This window comes from Paroedura picta, chromosome 5 (assembly GCF_049243985.1).
Source record: "Paroedura picta isolate Pp20150507F chromosome 5, Ppicta_v3.0, whole genome shotgun sequence".
NCBI classification, from domain to species: domain Eukaryota; kingdom Metazoa; phylum Chordata; class Lepidosauria; order Squamata; family Gekkonidae; genus Paroedura; species Paroedura picta.
This window is the reverse complement of record NC_135373.1, coordinates 82,548,350-82,568,126: the sequence shown is the minus strand read 5'-3', so window position 1 is coordinate 82,568,126 and position 19,777 is coordinate 82,548,350. Positions and strand designations below refer to the sequence as shown.

Sequence of the window (19,777 nt, the reverse complement as noted above, 5' to 3'; positions counted from 1 at the left end):
TCTGAAATGAAGGCTCTAGAGGCTTTTCATCTCTGTGTTGTTATTGTAATTTTTACTTACTTGGTCCAACAGTGTCAGCACATGTGAGAAATTCATGAGAGTCCTCCAACGTCTCTGAGTGTTTTCTCTTTTTGGACATCAAGGAAAGGCTGGGGGAAAGGGCAGTACCAACAGTGTCAATGACTAAAACTCTAAAGCAGGATACCAAACATGATTTTTTTTAAAATCCTAATTCCATTTTAAAGAGAGTGACTTTTCTTTCCTTCGGTGTTAAGAAGTACCTGTAGGCCTTCTTAAGCCATGTGCTACAGGTGATCACAAGGAAGTACAACAGCACACCAGCCTCAGCCTATACATCTGCCCCGTTCTTCTCTCGACAGCTCAAAGCAAAAAAGGTACTGCTCACAGCTTAATTAATAGTGAATAAAATATTTGTATGCTACCTGAATTTGTTTTTTTTATTAGTCTTCTGGTGTGAAGGATGTGTGCATATCTATTTGCATCCATGAGCATTTTTGTATCCCTTTAAAATAATGATATATAAACTCTGTCCTCCACAAAGAAATGTCACAACATTTTAAAAGTCACATTTAAAAGAATATTTACCCTTGAGAGGAGTGCTGTTTGCTTTCCTGAATTCTTGAAAACTGTTTCCTGGGTAGAGGAAGTATTAAATTGGCTAGACAAAAGCAGTTACATTTTGTTTTGTTTTTTAATGTATGTTCAGATTTCCTTTTATGCATTGTTGACTTGGTTACATTATTACTGTCTGATCTATGAATGTAATAAAATTAAATAAGGAAGAAGATTGGCCAGACCAGAAACTGCTTTCCCTTTGAACTAATCCAGGGGTCCCCAGTACACCCTTGGAATTCTGACACTGGATGGTAGAGTAGGGCCACAAAATGGCTGCCACCGGAGGTGGAGTCAACCACAAATTTTCAGGAAATGAGGTAATGTATAACTCTAATAGCAACTCTTCAACATTTCAGCACAAATTATGTTTAATAGGATGCCTTTTTAAATGAATACCTTGATGAAAAATATTTTCTTGTGTACACCCAGTATATCTTTAACCATAAATAGAATAACCTTGTGCTATGGTGGTAGCTGCTGCTCAAACAACTTCTTTGCAGTCCCAAAGACCATCTGATCACCAATGGCCAATCAGAAGCCTTGCTGAGTAAAATCTCTACTGGGCCCCACCCACTTCCTAAAAACACTTGGCGGGCACAGGAAAAGTGTCAGTGGCTGCTGTGGTGCTCATGGGTACCACATGGGGGGATCTTGGCCTGATCATTTACCCAACTCCACTAACATGTGAAGTACCTGCAGTTAAAAACAGGAAGTAGGAAAACTGAGCAAACAGGCTTTTCCAGATAGTCTCCTCCCTTTCCATTGATGACCATTATCAAACTATTGAAGCTGCAGGAGGATTAGCACAACAGCTATGAATAAATAATGCTAAAGCAAAATCCATTCTGTCTGCCTGCCAGTCTATAAAGTAACTCACACACAGCATCCACAGAGCCCAAGCGGATAACAGAACTACATGGGGATGCAGTCGCCATCGAGGGGACCCTGTCTGGTTAGAAAGGTGCTGTAGAAATGTTGTGATTAAATAAATTTTAATCATATTGAAACCTGCCCTAATTATTGGAGAATGGGGGGTTAACACAAATGCAATTCAATGTATCAATTCAGTTTTTAAATCTTGGGAAGAAAAAAAAGAAACAAGAGGACACGTATCCTCTGAAACCTTTAAATACTGCCACCCTGTGGAGAGATACACACCGGTTTCATTAATCTAATGGAGAAGGTTCCTGCCATGCCACAGTGAGTGAGTCTCTAAGATGTTACAGAGGTTTTTTTTTGGGGGGGGGAGTTTAATTGCTGCTAAAGTTCTCCTTGAAAGGGACTTGACCTCACACTGCTTAAGAGAGATCGGGAACACAGGGGGAATTGTGGCTACTGAGTTGTATTGATTTATTGGCTCTTGCTTGTATGGCCAGCAGCAACCTGACTCCTCCGTTTTCAGGTCATGATGATCTGAAATATCCTCTTTTCCCCTCTTTATTGTTTTGTAACATGTGGTCTGATGAAGGGTTTGGTGGAATTCAAAAGTTCAGATTAATGTGTGTCATTGAGTTAGTCTTTATAAAGATATTACATGGGTTATGTTCTTGGCTTTTCAGATCTTACTTTTAAACCTCTAAACTGTAAACAACATTGGAAGTCAAACACAGTAATTCCGGAATATAAATCCCAGTAATTTTTCTGAAGTTTTTTTTTTTTTAATTCCATTTTCCACTCCTATCTTTGAGTTACAATATAAACTTTGTTACCTTGGGTTGAGAGGCTCCCTTAAAGTTGGATGAGAATAATTTGAATAGTGTGCAGAAGGCATAAATGTATTCCAGAGAGTTACAGCACTGCCTGTCTTTAGACTACAATCTTGGTGTGTTCCATAGAGTTGGCCACTGGAATTCCTCTTAGAAGCAGCCTCCAAAAACATGGAAGGAAATGTACTGGAGCATCCAACAGAAGAAAAAGATGCTGGGAGTCGCATTCCATTACAGCTGGAAACAGGGTTATGTGCCTCTGAAATGAAAACAAGATGCACCATTCCAAATTAATGTACAATATGACCATGTTTTAAAATACAGAATGCTCAGAAATTAGGACTATTATGCCAACCTTTGGACTGTGGTGGTGAGCATGATTCTGATCTGGAATCTGGTGGTGAATCTGGCAGTTTGCTTGGCCTGGAATGGGAGTCAGTGGGTGGTAAAAAGGAGAAGGGAGATTGTCAGTGGCTATAAAAATGTAGTTTTCCAATGCAATAAGATGCTGTTCAGATCTCATTTTGGGTAGGAACTAGGTAGACACAAAAATGTTTAATTAGATGTTAGCCTAACATAAATTAGAAATTCTAAACACTGCAAATGTATTAGGATCTATAATTTCATGAGAAATTAACATGAAACCTGTGTTTTCTATCATTTTTTGCCTGTGAAATATGTCTGCAGCAGCTGCTGCTGTTTCCCTTTTAATATTAATCACCATCAGTTTTCTGGAATTATGTATGCCTTTTGAGGAGCAAACAGTGAAAACATGGTCATCATTTCAGTATTAGGAGCATTCCATTCAATAAAAAGCTCAAGGCAAATTAGTCCCATACTGAAAATGTTTGGTTAAACTCCTTTTTTTTCTCCACTTTGAAACATTGTTTTAAAAAACCCTCCAGTTTTACCTGGTTGACTCACTTTCAAACTGTTATTTATTTCTGTGCAAAGAGACTAAATACAAATCTTGAAGAGTCATACTTCACATCTATTATGCTGGGATTTTCTGCATACAACTATAATAAATAGTTGAAACAAAAGGGAACCAGTGAAGAAACCAGTGCGTGCAACTTTTAAAACTTACCGCGTTCCAAATAATTCAAGTTCACTACCTAAAAATTCTTCCAACATAAGTGTATCCACCATCGATTCCTCCAGTGTTCCAAGGACATCTTGTCCTACAGATTTAAAGTGTGTTTTTAGTCTGTGACTTATTTCACAATCCAGTTACTTAGATGCTCTTCTTTTGTTTGAAATGGCACCCACCCACCCCCCACCCCCCCCCGGTGCCAGACAGCACCTAGGCCAAGTGATATTGATGGCCCTCTCTTCCCACCCCCGTTATTAGATTTTTTTGGGGGGAGGGGGGGATGTGTGATTGTATAAATACCGCCATGTTTCTGTACTGCTGTTATGTTTTTTATGTTCTGTATTTTAATGGGGTTTTAGCTAAGGACAATTGTAACCCACCACAAGTCTGTCTTGGGAGTGGTGGAATTAAATTTAATAATCATCATCATAAAGTTCCCTTTCTGCCCTTCTCAGCCCAGTGCCAGAAAGCATCTGTCTCTCCTCCTGCCTTCTACATTCCTGGGACATCCTTTCCACCCCACACTTTGGAAACCTTTCTGTACCCTCCCCAATGACCCCTGTGTGGTAGAGATGAGTCATGCCCATGTTCTGAGGGGAACAATCCCCTCACACTTGTCCTCCTCCATCCTGCTCAGGCACCTGCAAATGATGTGCACCATTTTGTTGTCACCAGAGTGGTGGCCAGTGGAAGGAAAAACAGGCCCACTCAGTAGGAAGAATTGGGGGAGAAAAGGCCCCTCCAAGGAAGGGTCCCCACATTCAGGGCACTGTAGGTGGTGAGGCATCAAGGCAGGCCACCCCCAGGAGGTCATTCTCATGGAGTTACTATCAGTGCAATTCAGAAGGGTTAGATGGAGGGCCCAGCAGGCAGTCACTTGCTTCATTGGTGAGATTATTATTGTGGATGGTCAGCCCTTCTCCCTCGTAGAGGACATAGGCTTTCACTAGCTGCTGCAACACCTGATTCTCTATCCCCTTGCAGAAGACCATGAACCAATGAGTCTTGCCTACAATGCATCACTTCCCAGTAGTGATGGTCAAGGGTGAGCTCTCCAGGATGCAAGGGGATACTGTACACTTCACGGCAGACCTATTGAACAGCAACACAGCTACCTCTCCCTCAGCTACTGGTGGCAACCAGAGGGCTTCTATCTTGACTGTCAGGGCAGGGCTCATGACCCAGGAGGGAAAAGTGCTGCCAATGCTGGTTCTGGTCCATGTTCTGGGATGGATGCAGATTACCTGATGCAAAACATCACTGTCATTATACAGAGTAACCTGCAGGAGTGGGTGGGCAGTGCCTACATCATCTCTAGTCACATGTTCAGGGTTATCCATGCCAAAATGCTGGCAGAAGTGTAGGTATCAAGGACATAGTCTGCTCATCTACTTTGCAAGAGGCAGTGGGAGGGGGATGAGCCTGAACACCGCCTCATCCTGGACTTCTGCACCTGCTGGAAGTCCACCTACACCATTATCTTCTCCATGACGGTCCTTCATGGGGAAGATGAGCTCAGTATCAGCTCCAGCTACTGGATGATCCTCTTCCAAATAGTGCATGGCCTCAAGCCCTTCCAGGACACAGCCAACATGATCTGAGCCCAAACGGCTAGCCTGGGGCAAGTCAGCCACCTGATTTGAGGGCTGAACCAAGTGCTGGCCTCCACACTGGAGCCAGGCCCAGCATCTCTGCCTCAGAGCCTGAGAGGTCAGCAGTGGCGGGACTGCCAGGTATGCAATGGTGGAGGATTAGACAGAGGTTATTGTAAGGGAATATCTCACCGAGTCCCCTAAGCCCACCTCCATCAATTCCTTGGAGTACTGGTCCGGTAAGGCTGCCATCGGGCCTGACCTCTTTTCATGGCCATGAGTCTCCTCTCCTGCCCTCCCACTAGTATCCAGAGTAAGCAGGTGTCCTCTTACCTGGAAGACATTCTCAGTCCCCTTCAAGGGCTGTCTTAACACATGGACACACTGAGCAGTTGCCCAGGGGCCCCACAAGCATAGAGGATCCAAGGTAACCTGCATATGTATTGATAGCTTGTGATATGTGAATGGACAAGCTATGTTGATTAATCTTTGCCATACAGCATGTTTTTTTAATGTTTAAGAACTGATTTTATGGAGTTACCAATAAATATGTATGATTTTATCAATAATTTATGTTATTCCTATGAGTGTAGGTGGGCCTGTAATGCTGTTAAGATGGCCCTCCTCTCACCATTTCCACCTGACAAAGGTGGATGAGTTTGACTTCCTCAAGGTCAACCTTCCCCTGCTGGACTACCCCTTTCTGGAACTCACAAAGCAAGATCCAGGTCTCCTGTTGTCCCCCTGTGTGTTCTCCCATTCCTTCTCCTCTCTGAGCAATTTGGCATGCATCTGCAGATTACACCCTTGGTGCTTGGGTGGGAAGACAGCTGCCTCTGCTGGGTGGTGGTGGACTCCCTCATCCAAGATCTACTTCATTAAATAACATCTACCTCATAACACAACACCTATCTCAGGATCACTTTAAATGGAAAACTCTGATTTCCACTGGTCTGGTGGGACTGGGGTTGTGTGCCAAGCTGTTGTGAGGTTACTTTGGGGAGCTCCAGTCCAGACACGGCATCACTAAGACCGTTTACGCACTGGGAACTCCAGTGCCCTAGCTCCAGTGCAGGAGCACAAATCGGGGGCGGATGTGTGGGTGCAGGAAGAAGTGGAGTAGCCTGCCACAACTAAAACTCCAGCCTGCAGCCTAACATGAAACCTCCAGTGTGTAAACAGTCTAACAGCTATAAATGGGAAACTCACATTTTCACTGGGATGGTGGGGCTTAGGTGCCCACCAAGCTGTCTTGGTGTAACTTTGAAACTCAGGGAATATTTGCCTTTCTGTCCTTCAGAACCAGCCTTTGGAGACATGGGGAGCTGCAAGCATAGGGGGTTGCTTTCCTTGCTTCCAATGTATGGTGGGAGGGCTGCCCAAGTGAAGTTTCCCTGTGAGTTTAGTGTCACTGGCTTGTCCCTGAGGTTTTCCATAGAATCCTATAACAAAAATAGTCTTTTCCAGAGAGACCACTGGAGAGATCTTGGTTGTGAGCTGTAACTGGAACCCCAGAAATGTAATCCAACCCCCAGCTTTGAAAGATTGTAGAGGAATGGGCAATAGGATGAGGTTTCCTGTGAGTTTGGTGTGTGTAGCTTGTAGGAAGTCCATTCTATCACCTTTTGAACCTGCACCTGACAGGTTTGACTTAGTCAGACCCAGGTCTGACAGTACTTTCATGGTTTGACCCTAGTCCTGTTGGGACTGCAGTGTCACTGGTTCTGATGGGCTTGCAAAAATGCCCCCTACCTTCAGTTTCTACTACAGAGATTCTCTGGTTTGACCTTAGTCCATTGAAAACAATGGAGGATAGGGCACTTTCTTGGAGGTAAATCCAAGCTTAACTAAACATTTTAGCTTCTAGTGCAAGTTCAAGTTTGATTTGATCTAGAACTTACATATTTGTCTGATGTACTAGGCTGAACGATATATATAGAGATATAGTTCGTTATTAATCAACTCTGGCTTGTGGACTATAACAAAGCTTGACTGGCTAAACCATGACCAACTATTAAAATAGCACACGGAATAACAAAGCCACCATGTTTACCCCATTTTCTACATTTTAAAATATAACCCTTATTAACTATTTCTGTCCTGTGCATTCCTTGTTTTTTTTAAACAAACAATATCTGATCTTAATATCTAATCTGTTAATTTTCATTATGCCTTTCTTCTACTGAGTCAGAGCAGCATATATAAACTTTCCTCTTCTTGTTTATTTAGCCTGTGAAGAAGCTTAAATGGAATAGTCATTCTGTCTGCTTCATGGCTGGCTGGGGTCACAAACTCTGTTCTCCCACTTTTTATCCAAGATTTGAACCATAATTCCAGACACTCTACTCCACAGTTTTGTGCAGTGCACATTCATTTATAATGTGGAAACATTCAGGACTTTGTACTTCAGTTACTTATTAGCTAAAATGTTATAAGTGTATATTATGGTTTATAAATATCTAAGGTAGCAAATGACATTTCAAAAGTTGACTAGAATATTGGCAAGATCAGGTACAGTGTAAAGAAAAGCTCATGGAGATTCTTAGAGAAAACTTAAAACTGTCCCTGGATCATTTTACTGTCAGATGGCTCATAAGCTCTCCAGGACGGAATGCTGTCAAGCTGGGGAACAGTTTTTTGCCATTAAACTGTGCCAGTATCTGTACACAATGCTGTTAAGAAAAACATTTTGATCACAACAGCTGCCAAACCTTTATGGTGATTCTCCACCACTCTTTGACGGTACCAAATAAAAACAGAGGTTAGTGTTAGAACTGCACAGGTATTTAAGGGAACTCACAAAATCCAAAATGAGTAAGTAATTAAAAGCTTGCAGTAACATCTGTCCTAGGTTGCTTACATAAATTAGAGTCGAAAATCTTGTTCAAAAGATTCAGTCTGAAAACTTAATGTGGTGTTTTACTCTCATATTTAGGGTGCTGTGCAATTCTTGATTTCAGCAACCACATTAAAATACACTCTGCAAGTCTGCCCTTCAGTAAATCCAATAAAAAGGCTTGCATAGAATCATAGAATAGAATCATAGAGTTGGAAGGGGCCACACAGGCCATCTAGTCCAACCCCCTGCTCAACGCAGGATCAGCCCAAAGCATCCTAAAGCATCCAAGAAAAGTGTGTATCCAGCCTTTGCTTGAAGACTGCCAGTGAGGGGGAGCTCACCACCTTCTTAGGCAGCCTATTCCACTGCTGAACTACTCTGACTGTGAAAATTTTTTTCCTGATATCTAGCCTATATCGTTGTACTTGTAGTTTAAACCCATTACTGGGTATCCTTTCCTCTACAGCCAATGGGAACAGCATCCTGCCCTCCTCCAAGTGACAACCTTTCAAATACTTAAAGAGGGCTATTATGCCCCCTCTCAACCTCCTTTTCTCCAGGCTGAACATTCCCAAGTCCCTCAACCTATCTTCATAGGGCTTGGTCCCTTGGCCCCAGATCATCCTCATCACTCTCCTCTGTACCTTTTCAATTTTATCTACGTCCTTCTTGAAGTGAGGCCTCCAGAACTGCACACAGTATTCCAGGAGTGGTCTGACCAGTGCCGTATACAATGGGACTATGACATCTTGTGATTTTGATGTGATGCCCCTGTTGATATAGCCCAAAATGGCATTTGCCTTTTTTACCGCTGCATCACACTGCCTACTCATGTTTAGTTTATAATCCACAAGTACCCCAAGGTCTCGTTCACACACAGTGTTACCTAGAAGCGTATCCCCCATCCAGTAGGTATGCTTTTCATTTTTCTGACCCAGATGCAGAACTTTACACTTATCTTTATTAAATTGCATCTTGTTCTCATTTGCCCATTTTTCCACTGTGTTCAGATCTCATTGAACTCTGTCTCTATCTTCTGGAGTATTTGCCAGTCCTCCCAATTTGGTGTCATCTGCAAACTTGATGAGTAGTCCTTCCACCCCCTCATCTAGATCATTAATAAATATGTTAAAAGGTACCGGACCAAGCACCAAGCCCTGAGGTACCCCGCTACTCACCTCCCTCCAGTCTGATGAAACACCATTGACAACAACTCTTTGAGTACGGTTCTCTAACCAATTCCCTATCCACCTAACTATCTGAAAATCCAGATTGCAGTCCTTCAATTTATCCATCCGAACATCATGGGGAACCTTATCTAAAGCTTTACTAAAATCCAAGTAAACGACATCAACCGAATTTCCACGATCCAGCAAACCTGTCACTTGGTCAAAAAAGGAAACCAGGTTGGTCTGACAGGACCTGTTGGAGACAAATCCATGCTGACTTCCTTGGATCACCAAATTGTCCTCCAGATGTTTGCAGATCGCTCCCTTTAATATCTGCTCCATTATCTTACCCACAACAGAGGTCAGACTCACTGGTTTCCCGGGTCATCCTTCCTCCTTTTTTTGAAGATCGGAATAACGTTTGCTCTCTTCCAGTCCTCCGGGACATCTCCGGTCCTTAAAGTGGTCCCGAAGATGATGGACAAGGGTTGTGCAAGTTCTCCGGAAAGTTCTTTGAGCACTCTCGCGTGCATTTCATCCGGCCCAGGGGATTTGAACTCATCCAGTGCAGCTAAATGTCTCTCAACAACCTTTCTGTCCATGTCAACCTGCCACCCAGACACTATCTCTTGGCTACTGCCATCTCTAGATGTGCCTAAACCCTTTGACCTGTGGGAAAAAACAGATGTAAAATAGGCGCTGATCCTTTCTGCTTTCTCTGCATCCTCCGTTAGAGTTTGCCCATCCGCACCCAACAGTGGGCCTATTGCCTCCTTTACTTTATGTTTGCTCCTCACATAACTGAAAAATCTTTTCTTGTTATAGTGGGCTTCCCTGGCCAATCTTAGCTCACTCTCAGCTTTGGCCTTTCTGATGATTGATCTACAGTGCCTAGTAACCTGTAGGTACTCTTCTTTAGAGCTCTGTACTTCCCTCCATTTCCCGAACATCTCCCTTTTCTTTCTTAGTTCCTCTTGAAGTTCTCTGATCATCCAAATAGGCTTCTTAGAGCTCCTGCAGTGTTTTCGTCTTTCTGGGATAGTCATTGATTGAGCATGCAATAGCTCTTGTTTGAGTAGCGCCCATCCTTCACATGCTCCCTTCTCTTCTAGCATTCTTGTCCATGGTATGACACTCATCATGTCTCTGAGTCTATTAAAGTTTGGCCTGCGAAAATCCAACATCCGTGTCTGGCTACAAGCTTCCTTGCCTCCCCATCTCAAAAGGACTTTTATAAGGACTTGGTCACTTCCCCCTAGGGTCCCCACCTCCTTCACTTCATCCACCAACTCTTGCCTGTTGGTCAGTATTAAGTCCAGTATGGCTGAACCTATTGTGGGTTCATCTACCATTTGATAAATGAAATTGTCAGCCAGGCAGGTCAGAAACTTGCATGACTGAGGATGCTTTGCAGAGTTTGTTTCCCAGCACACATCTGGGAAATTGAAGTCACCCATGATGACAAGGTCCTGCCACATGGATATTTTCTCAAGCTGCTCACAAAGTGCAGCATCCACATCCTCTCATTGGTCAGGTGGTCGGTAGCAGACACCAACCACCACACTGTTTGTTTTCCCCTCGCTTATTTTCACCCAGATGCTTTCCACTGTAGATATACTTCACTAGAATTTCCTGACAGGTAAGCCCTTTCCTCACATACAGTGCCACTCCTCCACCTCTTCGATCTATTCTGTTTTTTTCTGAACAGTTCATATCCATCCACTATTACATTCCAGTCATGAGAATCATTCCACCAAGTTTCTGTGATGCCTACTAGATCATACATTTCCATCTGCATAAGAAGTTCCAGCTCTTCCTTCTTATTGCCCATGCTTTGGGCGTTAGTATAAAGACATCTGAATCCTTTTACTTTTGGTTCCCTATGAGCTTGCATGCAAATCATTGTTTGACCAAACAGTCATCTTCACATAATTGGTTAAAAAAAATTTCTTCACACTGTTCATATGAAAATTCCAAAGAAATTTATGATATTAAAAACAAATAATTCCTTTTGTAAAATCCAAATTATAATATAATCATTAAATACCAAATTAAAACTTGTGAATAGGGAAAGGGCTCTTTAGAAATAATATTATAAATGATTTTTCAAAATCCTTTTGAAATATGTTTTTTTTATTTTCAAAATCCTTTTGAAATAAGTACATTGTTAGCATTTTGTGGAATGTCATACATAATTTAAGTCCACCTGGCATGAAGGAGTGTGTGTATAGTAATGTAGTGAGCCACTGCGAGCCAGTTCTGAGAGCGGTGGTATAGAAATACAATCTTTCCACCTTTATATTTTGCTAAGGGGTAAGTGGGTGGAGAGTGGGTGGGGCTGATCCGGGTGAGGGGCCAATCGGAAGGCACTTTGCGCCTTCCGATTGGCTCCTCACCAGGACAGCAGTCCTAGCCAATCGGGTGAGGGCACAATCTAGGCCCTCACCAGAACAGGCCAGAAAGCAACAGGGAAGCAGCAGGACACCATGAGTAAAGAAGGAGGCCTTCCCCTCAGTCCTAGAAGCACACCCGGGGCCTTGAAGAGACCCCGGGTGTGCTTCTAGGCCCGAGGGGAAGCCCGTGCCACTGCCAGGGGGGAGGGGGGAAAGCAGGCCTTCACACCAGGCCCAGAAACACCACACCTGAGGCAATGCCACCTCTATGTGTCTGCTGGGCGGCCACGGCGTTGGCGGGGGGGGGGGGCTTTCAAAACCTGTTCTCATGAACGGTCTTTGAATCTAGTAATAAATAACTAATAAGCATTGTAACAAAAGGCCTACAAATTACCAACTGCAAGAAGCATGAGGCACTTAGGGTGACCTCCTTCTTCCCTGTGTAACCTTGAAAGAGCAGCATATGGCCATGGAGGCCTAGTTCTCACTTAGGTAGTCAGCCTCTACTTGAATTATCACTTCAATTTGCAGATCACATGACCAAATCTCACAAATAAAACACTTTATATTATTTATTTATTATTTGACTGGGGCAATTCACAACATTTTGACAGTTAAATACCCGTATAAAAATAAATTACTAGGTATTAAATTTCATCCAACTAAAATTATTTAAACCAAACAGTAAAGAACACGCTCCCCTCATATCTTCCTTATTGTGTCTGGGAACCAGGTAAGTGGCATACCCGTTATCAACCAGATACAAGATGGGGGAAAGGAGCAGGATTCCAGCTGGGGGGCCCCATTCAGATGGTAACCGTGGTCCTTGGCCTCAACCAAATGCCTAATTGTTGTTTTTGTTAGGTGCAAAGTTGTGTCCGACCCATCGCGACCCCATGGACAACGATCCTCCAGGCCTTCCTGTCCTCTACCATTCCCTGGAGTCCATTTAAGTCTGCTTCAGTGACTCCATCCAGCCACCTCTTTCTTTATCGTCCCCTTCTTCTTTTGCCCTCAATCGCTCCCAGCATTAGGCTCTTCTCCAGGGAGTTCTTTCTTCTCATGATGTGGCCAAAGTATTTGAGTTTCATCTTCAGGATCTGGCCTTCTAAGGAGCAGTCAGGGCTGATCTCCTCTAGGACTGACTGGTTTGTTCGCCTTGTAGTCCAAGGGACTCGCAAGAGTCTTCTCCAGCGCCAGAGTTCAAAAGCCTCATTCTTTGACGCTCGGCCTTCCTTATGGTCCAACTTTCACAGCCATACATTGCAACTGGGAAGACCATAGCCTTGACTAGACGCACTTTTGTTGACAGGGTGATGTCTCTGCTTTTTAGGATGCTGTCTAGATTTGCCATAGCTTTCCTCCCCAGGAGCAAGCGTCTTTTAATTTCATTGCTGCAGTCCCCATCTGCAGTGATCTTGGAGCCCAGGAAAATAAAATTTGTCACTATCTCCATTTCTTCCCCATCTATTTGCCAGGAATTGAGAGGGCCGGATGCCATGATCTTTGTTTTCTTGATGTTGAGTTTCAAGCCAACTTTTGCACTCTCCTCCTTCACCCGCATCAACAGGCACTTTAGTTCCTCTTCACTTTCTGCCATTAGAGTGGTATCATCTGCATATCTGAGGTTGTTGATATTTCTCCCTGCAATCTGGATCCCAATTTGTGACTCCTCTAACCCCGCCTTTCTCATGATGTGCTCCACATACAAGTTAAATAGGCAAAGAGACAGTATACAGCCTTGCCGAACTTCTTTCTCAATTTTGAACCAATCAGTGATTCCATGCCCGGTTCTCACTGTTGCTTCTTGACCTGCATATAGGTTTCTCAAGATACAAATAAGATGCTCTGGTATTCCCAGCCCTTTAAGAACTTGCCACAATTTGTTGTGCTCCACACAATCAAAGGCTTTAACATAGTCAATGAAGCAGAAGTAGATGTTCTTCTGGAACTCCCTAGCTTTCTCCATGATCCAGCGTATGTTGGCAATTTGATCTCTAGTTCTTCTGCCTCTTCAAAATCCTGCCTGTACTTCTGGAAGTTCTCGGTTCACATATTGCTGGAGCCTAGCTTGTAGGATTTTGAGCATAACTTTGCTAGCATGAGAAATGAGAGCAATGGTGCGGTAGTTTGAACATTCTTTGGCATTGCCCTTCTTTGGGAAAATGCCTAATGGAAGAACACAATTTTACAACCCCTTCAGAACTTAGAGAGTTCTGTAAAGGCCCGTGTCTCTGCCCGAAGCTGAATCCACCAAGATGGAGCCAAGGACAAAAGGGTCCTGGCTCTGGTCAAGGCTGAGCGCACCTCTCTGGGGCTGGGGATTACCAGCAAGCTGGAGTTTGCTGAGTGAAGTGTTCTTTGGTTGGCAGATTCAGACAGACTGTCCTTCAAATATGCAGGTCCCAGACTGCGTAAGACTTTAAAGGTTAAATCCAACATCTTAAACCTCATCCGGAACTCAGCCAGCAACCAATGCAGCTAGTGGAAGACTCGTCAAATGTGGACTTTCCATGGGGTCCTTTGTGAGGACCCTGATAGCCGCATTCTGGACCAGCTATAATTTCCAGGTCAGGAATAGGGAAAGGCGCACATAGAGCAAGTTATAGTAATCTAACCTGGAGGTGAGCCATGAGGGACAGGGGCAGGTGATCCAAGGGGCAAGTGGTCAGCCTCATTAAAGCAAGGAGACTATCCACTTCAATGTGCAAAAGCAGGTTGGTCCAGATCCTTTTAGTTCACATTATAGAATAGCTTGAGTATAAAAGTCTTTGTCTTTTCATAATCTTTCCCTTTTTATCCTGTTAGCATTTATGATTACTGGCCGCAATCCAGCAAAGCACTTCAGAAGCTCACGTCAACTGTGGATGGAAACTGAGAGCATGAACTAATTGAAATAGATATTAATGACAACTACTTGTTGCATTTTCAAAATGTGTTGGGACTGGAGGCACCAGGTCTATGAGATTCAGCGTTCCCTCAATAGTCAGGCTCAAAACCTTCAAGGCGTACCAGAATCATCTCTGCTCATCATGATTATTCAGCAGTGACAAACAGAAGTGCTTGTTACCATCTCTGCCTAAGTTATATGACACTAGTCTTATTCAAGCTTTGGTCCTAGTAACCATAAGCCCTGTATAAGGGGGGGGGGGCATTTTTGACTACCCACAGAGACTTCTGGATCCAATAAGATTCCTGAATGCTTTACGGGACCTGATGCTTCCCAGCAACTCATTAGATGATTTAGTTGACAACTGGCATACTTGGTTGTCAGCTACCATCAATGAGATTGCTCCCCAATGCCCTCTCCACCCCCTATTATAATGCTGGTCCCCTCGTACTCCAATGAGCGACATTAAAAGAAATGGGAGCTGAGACGGCTAGCGTGAGCTTGGAGGAAGACTTGTGATGAAACCACAAGAACATCTAATAGGATGCTTATGAAAGCCTATGAGATGGATGTGAAAACTGTGAAGAGTTCTACGCAGCTTCCATAGCGTCTGCAAGCTCACACACAGCACAATTGATCTCTCACTGCCCTTGAAGAGAGATGCCCAAATTACATTCAATTGGCTATTAGCTGCGAGGCATTTGAGAGCTACTTGGAAGATAAAATCTTGCCATTCCACCACAACCTTCCTCCAACTGTTAATACAGAAAGAGAACTGGAGGACCCTTGGCCACCTTCAGAGGAGACTTTTGAAAGCTTCAGGTGTCTTACACAAGCAAACTTCAGTAAGGCCAACCACTTGCATCTTGGACCCCTGTCCTTTGTGGCTCCTAAAAACAGGTGATGAGAGGACAGGGAGACCCCTCCAGTACATAATAAATCTGTCCCTGTCTTCAGGGACATTCCCTGAGAGTTTAAAGGCGATGGTTGACCCTTACTGAAAAAACCATCACTGGATTCGCAGGACCCAGCAAATAATTGCCCCATTTCACACCTAGCATTTCTGGGGAAGGTGATTGAGAAAGTGGCATCAGATAAATTGAAAGCATACTTAGATAAAATATCGGTTATGGATCCATTCCAGTCTGGTTTCCAACAGGTGTGGAGATAGCTTTGGTCACTCTTACGAATGACCTCTGGAGTCAACTGGACTGAGGTGGGTCGGCACTGCTTGTGTCATAGCAGTGTCCAATATAAGTAGATCACGAGCTCTTAACTTACTGCCTCATCAGCATAGGGATATGGGGGTCAGAACTACAGTAGCTGGTCTCCGTTCTCCAGGGTCAAGGACAGAGGGTCGCCACTGGGGAGGAACAGTCACACCATTGCCAACTCTACTGTGGAGTTCCACTAGGTGTTATTCTCTCCCAAATATTAACATTTCTATGGGTCCTATAGCCCAGTTGGTCTGGGGATACGGGCTTGAGTGGCACCAGTATGCTGATGACACCCAGCTCTATCTGCTGATGAGCTACTGGCCAAGGACCCCACACAAATTGTTGACTAAGTGTCTGGAGGCTATGATGGAATGGCTACAACAAAGCCACCTGAAGCTTAATCCTCTGAAGACCTGAGATCTTGTGGTTGGGAAGGGCCCAGAAGAGAAAGTGTGCCTCCCCATCTCAGAATCATAGAGTTGGAAGGGGCCATACAGATAATCTAGTCCAACCTCCTGCTCAATGCAGGAACAGCCTAAAGCATCCACCATAACTATCTGTCCAGTAACTGCTTGAAGACTGCCAGTGAGGAGGAGCTAACCACCTCCTTAGGCAGCCAATTCCACTGGTGAACTACTCTATATCTAGCTGATACTGTTCTACACATAGTTTAAGCCCATTACTGCACGTGCTGCCAACAGGAACCATTCCCTGTCCTCCTCTAAGTGGCAACCTTTCAAATACTTAGAGAACAATCATGTCCCTCTCAATCTCCACTTCTCAAGGCTGAACTTTCCCATGCCCCACAGCCTTTCCTCATAGAGCTTGGTCCACAGGAATGCAATAGACTATTGCACATTCCATCAGGAATTTGGGAGTGACTTTTGATGCCTCCCTTACTTTGGAGGCACAGATCACAAAGGTAGCACACAAGGCATTTTTTCACCTGTGCCAGGCAAAGCTACTAGCGCACTATCTAGCTTCGTGACACCTAGCCACAGCAATCCATGAAACAGGCACCTTCAGGCTAGACTTCTGTAACTCACTTGAAGCGGGCCTTCTGCTGACCTTGATCTGAAAACAACTGGCCCAGAATAGTGCTGCCCAGGTCCTCACAGGGACCCCCTTGGAGGGTCATATCCAACTTGTTTTCCATCAGTTACACTCGTTGCTGGTTGAATTCCAGATCAAGTTCAAAGTGCTGGTTTTAACCCTTAAGGCTATAGTGGTCCAGGCCCTGTGTACCTGAGGAACTGTCTCTCCAAATATGTCCCCCAAAGAGCTCTACAATTAGCAAACTCTAACTTGGTTGTGCTCCCTGGCACCTAAAAAGTGCACTTGGCCTCAACCAGCACCAGGGCTTTCTCAGCCTGGCTCCAGTCTGAGCTGCCAGCAGAGACCATGGGACTTTCTGATCTGTCAAGGTTCTGAAGGGCCTGCAAGATGGCGCTCTTCCACCAGGCCAATCTTGAGGCCAATACAGCACATATAGAAACGACACAGGCCTCCCTTCCCACCTGACCACCTTCCCCTCCATCACTACTATCATCTAGATCTGTGAATCTTTCGTGGGATAAAACAGAGCAATTTTAACAGAATTATATAAGTTTTAATAATGTGTTTTTATTTTTTAAATTTATTTATGTCTGAATCTTTTAACTGTTGTTAGCCACCACGAGACTTTGTAAGAGGGGTTAGCCTGTAAGCACAATTATAATAAATACCATCACAACTGCAAAGGAAAGCTACTGCAATACACAATATTATGAGAATACTACTACAAGGTATATGGAGGGAAGGTATACCCTGATCTCTTCAGGTATTAGAAGCTAAGATTCAATAATATAAACCCACCTTGATTCTTCTTTTGTATGTGGTTGGAACAACAGGCAATGACATGTTTATAAGGGGCACTAGAGGTGATTAACAATCAGAATTTATACCTATGGCCACCCATTCACATCTAAAGTGGGAATGGGACGTCTTTATTTTTTAACAAAAATGCAGCATGTAAAAGAGGAAGGTGCATTATGCCAGCTGCATTCAGCTTTTTTGGGGCCAGCCCAGCTCTGATATATCATAAGTGAACTGAGCTGGAAGACAAGTGAGAGAAGGAAGCGTTCATCTCCAGCGTATCTTACCTTTCTTTATCCATCTGACTCTTACCTTCAAAGAAATGTTGAAGGGCCTTGTTTTCATCCACTACATCCATGGGCAAGAGGAGGGAAAGCAGCTTCCCTACGAACTTGGGAGCATTCGGACTTGCTCAACCAGTCTCAATAGCTTATGGTTTTTTCCCCAGATAGCTGAAAAGGTGTTTGAAAATCCATTGCCTTGTTATAACCAGTCAAGCACTGGCTATTTAAATTAGAATTTCACTTTTTATGGCTACAGAAAACCCTAGTAGATGCCTCCTTCCTTGTTTAAAGGACCTTTACCCCCTCACGCTTACTTTATACAACATATGCAATAAAACAAAGGTTACTTGTCTTCTAAACAAGCTTTTCCCTTGTGTTCTGTATAGAAGAATTGTTTAAAACCTGCATTAAACATACAACTATCTTACCTGGTGCGTCAGCTGCAGTTCATATGTACATAACACATAGCACTGGATAGCTCCTTCAACATGCATGTTCAGTTTGTTCTTACTGGTAAAATGGGTTGTTGCTAGAATCCACCAGAAAGATTTCATTCTTGTATACTTCTATTTCCTTACAAGAGGAGTTCAGAAGATTTTACACAATTGTTTCTTGTTCTGCACGGAGGTGGCTTGGGGGGAAAAGATCAGCGAATACTAGCAAGATAGCAGAAGGTACTGAAAAATGATAATAGCTCGCCCATGCAGTCTCAGAATAGGTGCTGATCTTTCAAGGCTGATTCATAAATACAGGCAGCCTCACATCGGTGAAGCAACAAAGGGAGAGCGATTCCGCACACAGAACTGCCTGTGCTCAGTTGCTTCCCACCAAGAGCCACCAGTTTTCATTCTCAGGCATCCTTGTCTCTAGGCACCAGCAGGTAATAGTTAAACAAGGGAGAAAAACACACCCTCAGCAAACAGCTGTTCCTCGTGACACAAAGCAACCCTCACAGAGTTAAAGCTATTACTGTGTGCTTATTTGTACAAACTGGGCCTGGAAAGAACTAAAGCACCCCTGTTTTGGGGTAGATATTATTGCAGCAGCCCTCAGTGTTCGACATCAGTTTGGTGCTAGTTCGCTTACTCAGTTATATTCTGTATTCTGTGGGGCAATATTTCTACTAGTATAAAAGGGATTTTCATAATATCTAAACTGAGGAATGTGTTTAATAGTTAAAATATAAGATACTATTTGATCAAACAGTCTCTTCCTAGGAAAACTGACCCAGCTTTGATGCCAGACCCACTTGTGTGGTGGTGGAGGCACCTCACCCTCCCTTCTCCCTTCTTCCTAACAACCTCTATATCCTTTCTTCTTTCCCTGCCCCATTCTCTTCTTCTCAGCCATTCACCAACTTACATTTTATGTCTCCCATCTGCAGCTATATTTCCTGTTTATTTGCTTCATTTATACCCACAATGGGGACAAAAGTACTTTCATTTTATTCTCAACCCCTTTATCTTCACAATAACCCAGTGAGGTAGCTTAGACTGAAAGCATGTGACTGTCCTAAAATCTCCTGATGAGCTTTCGTAGAAAGATGGGGACACAACACTGGCTTTCATAGGATGGCTGCTGCTGAACAGTAGTAGGCAGCCAGGCAAATTGGGTGGTATCAAGTCATTTCACTGTCAAACCTAGCCTGATGCATCCTTCCTCAAAGAACAAAATAGCCCTGGAAAGGGCCCTGACTCCTCCACCTGCCTTTTACTGACAGAAACTAAGTGTGGAATGCTGGCCAAACTATTGGGCTGCCTAGCAACAGCCACTGTGGTCATCTCTTTACTAAAGCTACCAGTGCTCCTTTTATTGCTTTTGGGAGGGAGGGTAACCACTCAGCGTATTTTTTACAGATCTCATTATTCAGGTTTGTCAAAAAATTGTTTCTGTTCAGTTTTTGAATTTAAGTATCCTTAGGTAGGGCCACATATCACTATTTGAATATAAGATTATGTCCATTATGGCCCTATTTTGGCCTCCCCATCAATAGCAGAAATGTAAAAGAACAAACTTTGAGTCCAGTGGTACCTTTGTTGTTCTGCTGCTTCCATCACAGCTGTTCACATGAATGTAAATTTAAAAGTGTATTTCAATGCCCTAG

At 43.6% G+C, this 19,777-nt stretch overlaps 1 protein-coding gene across 6 annotated transcripts in view; it reads right to left on the bottom strand.

The window, feature by feature from the left end:
• Positions 1 to 19,742, bottom strand: part of MYRFL (myelin regulatory factor like) — a 512,195-nt gene extending 492,453 nt beyond the window's left edge. For 2 of the 6 annotated variants that reach the window (XM_077338813.1, XM_077338812.1), the window contains exons 1-5: positions 17,702 to 18,087; positions 3,430 to 3,523; positions 2,698 to 2,765; positions 2,346 to 2,601; positions 61 to 149 (exon numbers count right to left, since the gene is read on the bottom strand). In XM_077338813.1, the coding sequence (XP_077194928.1) occupies positions 61 to 149; positions 2,346 to 2,601; positions 2,698 to 2,765; positions 3,430 to 3,523; positions 17,702 to 17,747 (553 nt within the window). In that variant the 5' untranslated portion in view covers positions 17,748 to 18,087. The other 4 variants (XM_077338808.1, XM_077338810.1, XM_077338811.1 and 1 more) reach the window with 3 other exon arrangements.
• Positions 19,743 to 19,777: the final 35 nt, after the last annotated feature.